Source organism: Toxotes jaculatrix, chromosome 15, assembly GCF_017976425.1.
Source record: "Toxotes jaculatrix isolate fToxJac2 chromosome 15, fToxJac2.pri, whole genome shotgun sequence".
In the NCBI taxonomy this organism is placed as follows: domain Eukaryota; kingdom Metazoa; phylum Chordata; class Actinopteri; family Toxotidae; genus Toxotes; species Toxotes jaculatrix.
In genome coordinates, this window is record NC_054408.1 from 25,594,069 (window position 1) to 25,604,604 (window position 10,536).

The following is a 10,536-nucleotide window of genomic DNA, read 5'->3' on the forward strand; positions in this document are numbered from 1 at the left end:
ACTATCAAAAGACAGGACGAACTGGCACCAAACAAAGGGAGGTGCAGACAATAGACACCAGGTAATGGGGAACAGGTGGAAACAATCAGGGCGGAGAAGACAATCAGACTGGCAGGAACACAAGAGGAAGGGCAAGCTACCTGAAACACAAAGGGAGAACAGATTACAAAATAAAAGTTGAATACACAAGACAAGTTAAGCACAGGACAAAACATAACAAGACCTTATTTCCTCACTGTGACAAAGTGACCGTATATTTTCTTGCTATATTGTTCTTTCGCTTCCCTGATTCCACGGGAAAGGCTGGCTCTTGCTGTTGTTAAACCTGTGGTATCCCTGGCTCTGAAGGCTGAAAAAAACGACAGTATTAAATAACAACAACAAAAGACAATGCAGTTTAAAATAGACAATGCGGTTTTGGTCAGAGGGAGTAGGCTAATCTGAACAGATGGGTTTTGAGTTTAGATTTGAAATGAAATGTGGGAGTGAGTCAGTGTTACGGAGGTCAGGTGAGCTCCAGAGCGACTGAGTGGAGTGAGGAGTGAGGGAAGGCCAGAGACGGTTGATGGAAGTAGGCGGACCGGGTGACATTATTGAGGTGGGAGGTGAAGGAGACAGTGCTGTCGAGGATGACACCCAGATTCTTTACCTGAGGAGAGGGGGAGATGGAGTTATCAATGGGAATAGAGAAGTTATGGAGTTTGCTTAAGGTGTGTTTTGTGCCTATTAAAAGAAGTTCTGTTTTATTGCTGTTTAATTTGGGGAAGTTTGAGGTGAACCAGGATTTTATTTCAAGGTGGCAATTGGTAAGGGAGGAAGGTGGGAGTGTAATGTTGGGTTTGGTTGAAAGGTAGAGCTGGGTGTCTTTCGCATTGTAGTGAAAGTGAATGTTATGTTTTCAGAAAATGTGACCGAGGGGGAGAAGGTAAATGATGAACAGCAGGGGCCCCAGGGCTCTGTCCGAGGACATCCTGCACAAGATGCCACTTACTCGTGAGTGAGCGGATGTTGAGAAGACTAAAACTGATAATAGTGCTGCTGAGTTTGTCATTCGTGTTAGCCGACCTAGCTAGGTGGGCTAGCACACTGTGGATCAGCTCGCCGACCGTTCCTCGGTGGATGTTGAGCAGTGGACCAGAATGTCTTGATGGAGTTCTATTTGTCATACTCAAAGTTCCGACAGGAGCCATGGTGAACGTATTTCCATTGCGACACAAGGAAGATGTCTGGGTGTAGGAGCAGAGCTGGTGGTGGGGGCTTGTGCAGATGTAAGCAGAGCTTAAGAAGCTCAGCAGCAAAGTATTGGAGATATTGGAGACACAAAGTTAGTGGTTGGGTAGTTTTGGGGCGCTCTGGTCACTGCTCAGTTCATCTGATTCCAAACTGCTGGCAGAAACTAGACCTGCAAAGCCTGTGGTCAAAACTCTGAAAAATCCTGTGAGGCAAAGCAGGAACTGCAAGACTGTTTTGACTGAACTGACTGAAGTGTTCTTGAAGCTGCAACTGGCAACCTGGAAAGACTGACTAACACTGGGACATGATACATGAACTTTTGTGAAGACGTGTGCCAACCAAGCCAAGGAGACTGCCTACAGAAGTGGGGACAGAGTCCTGTACAAGTAGGCCAGAGGCTTACTGGACATGTTCACATCTGGCATTAACAGCTCTGAGTACAGTGAATGCACCCAAGATACATTGAGGACGCATTGGGATCTGATCACTCAGATCACATTTGGAGGTGACTGGGCCGCATATTTGTGAAAGTGTCCTGGTTCATGCTGAAGGATCAACTACTCAACTGATGTCCTCTGATTAAGTAGATGTATGTACTCAATCACAGACAAAATGCAAGTCGTACAAATCGTATAAGCTGGCATTGAAATTGTTTCGAAAAGCCCATAGAGATTGCATGTGCATCAAACTTCTTGGCTGACTTGGTTTTATTGGAAAACACCAAAGGAAAAGACCCAGTCAGTACTGCTTTGATTTCTGAGTAAAATAAGCTTCTGAATAAGTGGACGAGGGAATCACAAGACTTAAATACACAAGGGTAGAAAGCAAAAGGTGAAACCAATTAGAGCGGGGCAGACAATCACCAAAGGAGGGAAACTAGACAATAAAAGGAAATAGAGTAAGACAAGATACACACAATAGGATTTCAAAATAAAACAGGAAATGCTAAACCAAACCTCAGAAACCAAAACAAGAGTGACAAGGTTTCCTAAACAATACTGAAAATACAGAGCAAACCCAGGAAACAAAAGACAACAAAAAAGGACTGTAGACTAAACCCAGGAATACTACAAACCTCAAGAATGTAATAGTGTACACAACAACAAAATGAACCATGAAGTCTACTATAAAGCTCTAGAACCAAACAAGAAAAAAAGAATAATCTGCTGAAAAACACCCAAAAGAAACTATAACCAGAGTCTACAGACATTCCATAATATTAACAGATATCCCAAAAAGAATTCACAACTCACGCAGGGTTGACAATGCCCAAAGAAATCAAGAAACAACAATAGTCCCACATAATCTAAAAATCCAAATCTGTTAAAAAACAGACGCCTTTAGGGCTGATCACAACAAAATTACATGAACAGGTCACTGACCAAAACTGGACTAAAACTACCAGAAATCAAAAGACTAAAATTTGACTGAAACTAATGCACATTTTCAATAGACTGAAACTAAATCAGCTGCTGAATCAATGGCGTAATGGGGCACATGCTCAAATTAGAGAGAGGTCAAATCATTCTGTGACTTCAGGCCTCCAGAGTTTGATGAAGATTGAGATATTAGAGTTTATTTTGGTGGAGTGTTTAATTAGATCCATGGAGGCTGAAGCAACCTAATAAAAACTCTCCACAGACTCAGACTGTTGACTTTGAGAACTTTGGACATGAACGTTCATCAAATGCATTTCAAGGCCTGGTATCTGTGAATGAATGAGACACTCCAGATTGTTACAGTGAGACTTCTCTTTTTTAGATCATTATTCATGTACAGTGGTTACATGCCTGCCTGTTTTATCACTGAACATTTAGTTTGAGAAAACATTCATGGATGATGAGTTAAATGTTACATACATATGTCTTAACGGGTATGTGGAAGTTAACAAATACAGATATGTTTATTTTCTGATTATATTTACAGTTTATATTCTAATAATCTGCAGTAATTCTACTATAGTGTACCTTATCGTGATTCACAGAAACCTCCATGAGCCGATGTACATTTTCATTGCACCTTTGCTACTGAACTGTGTCCTTTACAGTACGACTATTTACCCAAAGCTTCTGATTGATCTTTTGTCAGAAAAACAGATCATATCATATTCAGCCTGTCTCTTTCAGTTTTTTATACTTTATTGTTTAGGCAGTTCAGAATTCTTACTGTTGTCAGCCATGGCCTATGACAGGTATGTGTCTATATGTAAACCTCTGCAATATCCAACTATCATGAGAAAAACCACTGTGAGTATTTTGCTGCTTTTAGCTTGGATTGTACCTGCTTTACATATTTCAGTCCCTGCAATAGCGACTGCTGAAGTTAAACTGTGTAACTTTACTTTAAATGGAATATTTTGTAACAATTCAATTTACCAGCTTCACTGTGTGAGATCAAGATTCATTACTATGTTTGGTGTGGTCATTTTATTAGATCTTGTTATCCTCCCAATGCTCTTCATAATTTTCACATATACAAAGATATTTATAATATCCTATCGAACTTGTAGAGAAGTCAGGAAAAAGGCTGCAGAGACCTGTTTACCTCACCTGCTGGTTTTAATCACTTTCTGCCTTTTAAGTCTATATGATGCTAGTATAGCTCGAGTGGAATCCAACTTTCCAAAAACTGCTCGTTTAATAATGACACTACAAACAGTTTGTTATCAGCCTTTGTTTAATCCACTGATATACGGACTGAAAATGAAAGAAATTTCCAAACACCTCAGAAGGTTGTTGTGTTCAGCCAAAATCATCTGATGTATTAACACAGGTGAATAATGTACAGTCATTTTACTGTAACTGTTCATTATGGAAACAGTAAAGAGGATCTTGAGCCTGTTTATGGTTCATGACTGATGAGTTTTCTGTAGTTATTCTGTCTTTTTATTCAACTTTGTCAAGTCTGCCTTTGTTCTCCAAACATGTTGAGTAACAATGATATTTACTGTTCCCTTTTTTGTGACTCCAGAGATAATGATTATTTTTCGATTCAGGCTTATATGTGAAAGACCCTGTGTGCTTGGGCGAACTGAGGAAGAAAGATTGTGTGTGTGTGTGTGTGTGTCTGTATCTGTATCTGTGCCTGTGCCTGTGTCTGCGTCTGTCTGTGTGGTAGTTGGTTTGTGGTAGGAAAATGGCAGGTTTTTCTTCAAATGCTTCGGATGCTTTTTACTTTATTATTGTCTTACTGTGTGAAGGAACGTCTCTGTAGCCCAAAACATTTCTGTTATTTGCAAAGAGAGTTTACCACCATAGTGATCACAGTCCACAGCCCCCCATCAGCTGCTGCTGACGCCATCAACACCACCGTCTCCTGTCTGCAGATGCAGCAGCCAAATACCTTCATGGGGATCACTGGGGACTTTACTATCACTTTACTTTGGACAGAACACTCACAAACTTTATCCAGTATGTGGACTGTTCCACTCGTTACAAAAGACTGGACCCGCTGGATACAAATGCACGTGATGCATACAGTGCCACCGCCCTCCCCCCGAGGCAGGTCAGATCACAACCTTGTTTTGCTCACACCAAAGTATGTCCCTCTTGTCCAGTGGCAACCTGTGTCCACAGCAACTGTGAGGAGGTGGACACCCCCCCCTGCAGTGAGTCCAGACCATGGGACCACAGCTCACTACACCTCGCCCCACCAGCACCCCAGTCTCCCCCTATCCCCCCGCTTGACTGTGACGACTGGCCAGGTGAAGAGACAGCAGGCCCTGACGGTATCAGGCCCAAGATACTGAGGAACTGTGCTATGCCAGCTGTGTGCTGTTCTCCAGCATCTTTTCAACCTGAGCCTCAGCCTGGAGAAGGTGCCGCTTCTGTGGAAGACCTCCTGCTTACTTCCTGTGCCCAAGAATTTGTCCTGGCTTCAGTGATTTACCGTCCAGTTGCCCTCACATCCCATGTGATGACGGTGTTGGAGAGGTTGATGGTGGCCCACCTGAGGCTGGAGGTGAGATCGTCTCTAGACCCGTGACAGTTTGCCTTCCCACCATGTCTGGGGGCTGCAGCTGATAGGTGTCGGCACGTCCACCACCTCCTGGATCATTGACTACCTGACTACTACTACAGACAGGCCACAGTTCATCTGTCTGGGTCGTGTCCTATCTGATGTGGTGGTGAGTGGTATTGGAGCCCCACAGGGCAATGTGTTTTTTCCATTCCTGTTCACCTTATACACCACTGACTTTCAGTACAATGCAGAGTCGTGTCACTGACACGACTCTGACACGTCTGAGTAGTGATGGCTGATTGAGGCTTTGTTGAAGCTTCAACACCTGATTCAAAACAATGGTTCATTACCTTTGGCTTCAATGACACAGTGCTCGGGTAGGACATCTAGCGGTCAATAAAATGAAGTGCAATCAAGATGTATCATTTATTGGTTCATGGATTGCTTGGGATTTGATTCGCCATGCACATTCTTTTTCGACTACACTACATGTTTGTATGGTTTCAAGCTTACACAATAAACTACAAATATTAAATATGTATATTAAATACATAGGCTATATTATTTGACACGTCTGATTATTGTAGGAAACAGCGATATACTTGGCCTGATATTTTGTGTTATGAATCGTAAGCTATCCTAAAACAAGTCTAATTCATGAGCTAAATAACACGCAGCTCTGACGGGAATCGAACCCACGCTACATTGTTGCAAGACAACTAAAGCAATGACAGGGTTTTGATACCAAATGAAGCAGTAAAGTGGTTCATGCGCCATAAATCACGTGATTTTTCCTAACCAAAACACACACACGTCTGACTTTCATGGAGCTAGATAAATAGTACTTTTCTGTTTGACTGCACCAGATGATAATGTGGTTTCAAGTGGATTAACAATAACAATAACAATAACAATAATAATAATGATAATAGAAGACCATGTTTGTTATTAGGCATGGCTGATTGTAACCCTATATAATCTTCACTTATATTTTGTGTTGTGAAACACTGAAATGGTGCTGGTACATTCATGAGATGCGGTCTACAAATACAGACTGATGTAATTTTCACATGGTACTGGTGCAAATATAGATTATATCATGGTATGTTTTCAGCTTGGTTGGCAAAGAGGTTTATGTGTAAGTGGGTTAAGAGGGTGTGCTTGAAGAACAGGGCAGTGGGTGTCCCTATATACATACATACATTCATACATACGTATACACACACACACACACACACACATATATGTAATGACTCTATATGTCTTGTCTATATCTAACGTTATTTAGGACTAGATATCTATATACCTATCTATATAACTCTCTATCGATATCTAATTTATAATATATTATATAGCTATTTCTCTATCTACACTGATTCTCCAAAAAATATGCTATCAACACTACTCTCAAAACACCTAACAACTGTAACAAACCAACCTACTCTGCAAAGAAAAATTCCAATGACTGCCACTACATACAGCTATCCTATCCCTGAACACATTCAACCCCGCTATGTGATTCACATGACAAACCGAACCAATCAGGTGATTCGTATGACGTCTGAAGCAGTCACCTGCTTTGAACGTCACTCAAGTGCTTCAAGCGTCAGTACTCGAGTGACCAAACCACACCTCGGCACAGTGGTTCGTTACAACTGCTTCATGAGCTACCGCGCATGTGTCGGAGCCTCCGGTGTCAGAGGACCATCACTATGTCTGAGCTCTCTTTTCTGACAACTCTGCAGTTGTGTGGTGTATAAGAAGTGGACGAGAGGAGGAGTACATAAGGCTGGTGGACAGATTTGTGGAGTGGGCTGGAAGAAGTCACCTGCTGCTTAATGTGGACAAGACCAAAGAGATGGTGATTGATTTCAGGTCCCCTCTGCATCCTTGGTGGGGATGTGGAGGTGGTGGAGGTACCTGGGAGTGACCATCGACAACAGACTGAGCACGAAGACCAACAGCACAGCCGTGACTCTGCATATTGGTTAGCTATGTTGTCAGAAGCATTCCCCTGCACTGACACATTTAATGCCCACTGCTGCAATAATCTTTGCTAAAATATGAAATCACTCAATGCTGAATCTTTATACACTAAAATGGTAAATCAGAATCACTCACAGCTTTTCTTGTCTTGACGACCACAAGTGTTTTACAATACATGCCACATTCACCTATTCAGTTATGGCACAGCCATCAGGGGCAGTACAACAATAATGTGCCATGGTTCATAGCCAGACTGCGACAACTTCATCAAGCCAAGGAGGCTGCCTACAGAAGTGGGGGCAGAGTCCTGTACAAGCAGGCCAGAGGCTTACTGGACCTGGAATTAACAGCTCTGAGTACAGATGTCACGACTGAACTAGGATAGAACCCAAATAAACGACTCCAAAACGTTAGATTAAATAACACAGTCTTGAATAAACAAAGTAGCAAAACAAGAATCACCCAACAGGGGAAAAATGTACAAACACAAAAGATCAAAACCAACAAAAAATCACTCTTGCGAGGAAACAAAACAATTACTCATATAAGGAATAAAGAAAAACAAAGGCAAGACCACTGATCAGAACTAGAACGAGCAAAGTACAAAAGAATAACAAAACCTGACTTGAGATACAAGGGCTAGATACGGACGCTGGTTCACTTGACATGGGACAAGACAAACTGGCACAGAACAAAGGGAGACGCAGACAATATATAGACACAAGGTAATGGGTAACAGGTGGAAACAATTAGGGCAGGAAAAACAATCACACTGGAGGGAAATAAGCGAAAGGGCAAGCAACCTGAAACAAGAGGAGATAAAATTTCAAAATGAAAGCAAAACTCACAGGACAACATGGACACAAGACAAAACGTGACAGAGCATTACTTCCTTACTATGACAACAGATGTGAATGCGCCCAGGGTAAATTAAGGATAGTAACAATAATAAACACCTGAAACCATGATGACTGTCTTTTGTTGAGACAGCTGTCACCACAAAATGCAGTGAAGATATAAAAATTAAAACAAAGTGACGAAAATGAGAAGAGCCGGTCACTGACCAAAACTGGACTAAAACTACCAGAAATCAAATGACTAAAATTTGACTGAAACTAATGCACATTTTCAAAAGACTGAAACTTAATCAGTTGCTGAATCAATGGTGTAATGGGGCACATGAGAGGTCAAAGCATTCTGTAACTTCAGGCCTCCAGAGTTTGATGAAGTTTAACATATTAGAGTTTATTTTGGTAGAGTGTTTAATTAGATCCATGGAGGCTGAGACAATAATAAAAACTCTCCACAGACTCAAACTGTTGACTTTGTGAATTTTGGACATGAACGTTCATCAAATGCATTTCAAGGTCTGGTATCTGTGAATGAATGAGACACTCCAGATTGTTACAGTGAGACTTGTCTTTTTCAGATCATTATTCATGTACAGTGGTTACATGCCTGCCTGTTTTATTACTGAACATTTAGTTTGAGAAAACATTCATGGATGATGAGGTAAATGTTACATACATATCTCTTAACGGGTATGTGGAAGTTAACAAATACAGATATGTTTATTTTCTGATTTTATTTACAGTTTTTATTCTAATAATCGGCAGTAATTCTACTATAGTGTACATTATCGCGAGTCACAGAAATCTCCATGAGCCGATGTACATTTTCATTGCAGCTTTGCTACTGAACTGTGTCCTTTACAGCACTAATATTTACCCAAAGCTTCTGACTGACGTTTTATCAGAAAAACAGATCATATTATATTCAGCCTGTGTCTTTCAGTTTTTTATACTTTATTGTTCAGGCAGTTCAGAATTCTTACTGTTGTCAGCCATGGCCTATGACAGGTATGTGTCTATATGTAAACCTCTGCAATATCCAACTATCATGAGAAAAACCACTGTGAGTATTTTGCTGCTTTTAGCTTGGATTCTACCTGCTTTACATGTTTCAATCTTTGCAATAGCGAGTGCTGAAGCTAAACTGTGTAACTTTACTTTAGATGGAATATTTTGCAACAATTCAATTTACTTCCTTCAATGTGTGAGATCACGATTCATTACTATATATGGTGTGGTTGGTTTATTGGTCTTTGCAATTCTTCCGATGCTCTTCATAATTTTCACATATACAAAGATATTTATAATATCCTATCGAAGTTATAGAGAAGTCAGGAAAAAAGCTGCAGAGACCTGTTTACCTCACCTGTTGGTTTTAATCACGTTCTCCTGTTTTTCTGTATTTGATATCTCTATAGCTCGAGTGGAATCCAACTTTCCAAAAACTGCTCGTTTAATAATGACACTACAATCAATTGTTTATCCTTCTTTGTTTAATCCACTGATATACGGACTGAAAATGAAAGAAATTTCAAAACACCTCCGAAGGTTTTTTTGTTCAGCCAAAATCATCTGATGTATTAACACAGATGAATAATGTACAGTCTTTTTACTGTAACTGTTCATTATGGAAACAGTAAAGAGGATCTTGAGCCTGGCTATAGTTCATGACTGATTAGTTTGCTGCAGTTATTCTGTCTTCTTCAACCTTGCCAAGTCTGATTTTCTTTTCCCAACATGTTGAGTAACAATGATATTTACTGTTCCCTGTTTTTGAGACTCCAGAGAAAATGACTGTTCTTGACTTTACGCTGATACTTGAAAGATCCTGTGTGCTTAGGCAAACGGGGGAAGAAATACTTTGTGTCTGTGTGGTAGTTGATTTTCCAGTAACTGTGATGATTGTCATGTCAGAGGAAAATGGCAGGTTTCTTCAACAAAACATTGTTTTAACGCATAATTTGAAAAGTAAAGAGGAAATAAATCATATTGTTGCTGTCAGATGTTTTTTACTTTATTATTCATGTAGAGTCAACTATCATGGGCTCAGCAAACACAGTGGGACACAAACTGAACCAGCTCTCTGAGGGAAACAGACTCCAACAGCCAGAGTCAAAGGAAAAGCAACAAATCACCAACAATAAGAAATAAATGTACAGACCATGGAATAAATGCAATAGCATATTTTATTAGTACTAAAGAGGTCACAACTCTTGTTGGCTCTATTTACTGGTATCGCAGCTTTAATTCACTCCTTAAGAGGATCCTGGAAAAAGGCCTTGTGGACTAATCTAGAGTCAATATCATTTTTAAAAGAACTCAGAAAAGAATTTAGAAACATGGAAGGAGAGATGCCAAGCTGGTCTATCTTACTTCATCTGTGGCTTAATAAAAGTGAGTCAGGAGTGCTGATGGTAATGTCAGCTAGACGGCACGAAGGGTTGTAGGTGGAAGTGGAAGCTGTGAATTTAGAGCATTACAAGAAAAAAAAAGCCAGAAACATGGG

The 10,536-nt window shown here is 40.5% G+C and overlaps 2 protein-coding genes across 2 annotated transcripts; both read left to right on the forward strand.

Moving 5' to 3' along the window:
* The first annotated feature begins 3,065 nt into the window (after positions 1-3,065).
* On the forward strand, positions 3,066-3,992 carry LOC121194722 (olfactory receptor 13C5-like). The gene has a single exon (XM_041057720.1). The coding sequence runs from the start codon at positions 3,066-3,068 to the stop codon at positions 3,990-3,992; it is 927 nt and encodes a 308-aa protein (XP_040913654.1).
* A 4,687-nt stretch (positions 3,993-8,679) lies between these two features.
* Positions 8,680-9,606, forward strand: LOC121194893 (olfactory receptor 11A1-like). The gene has a single exon (XM_041058026.1). It carries the CDS (start codon positions 8,680-8,682, stop codon positions 9,604-9,606), a length of 927 nt encoding a protein of 308 aa, XP_040913960.1.
* The last annotated feature ends 930 nt before the right edge of the window (positions 9,607-10,536 follow it).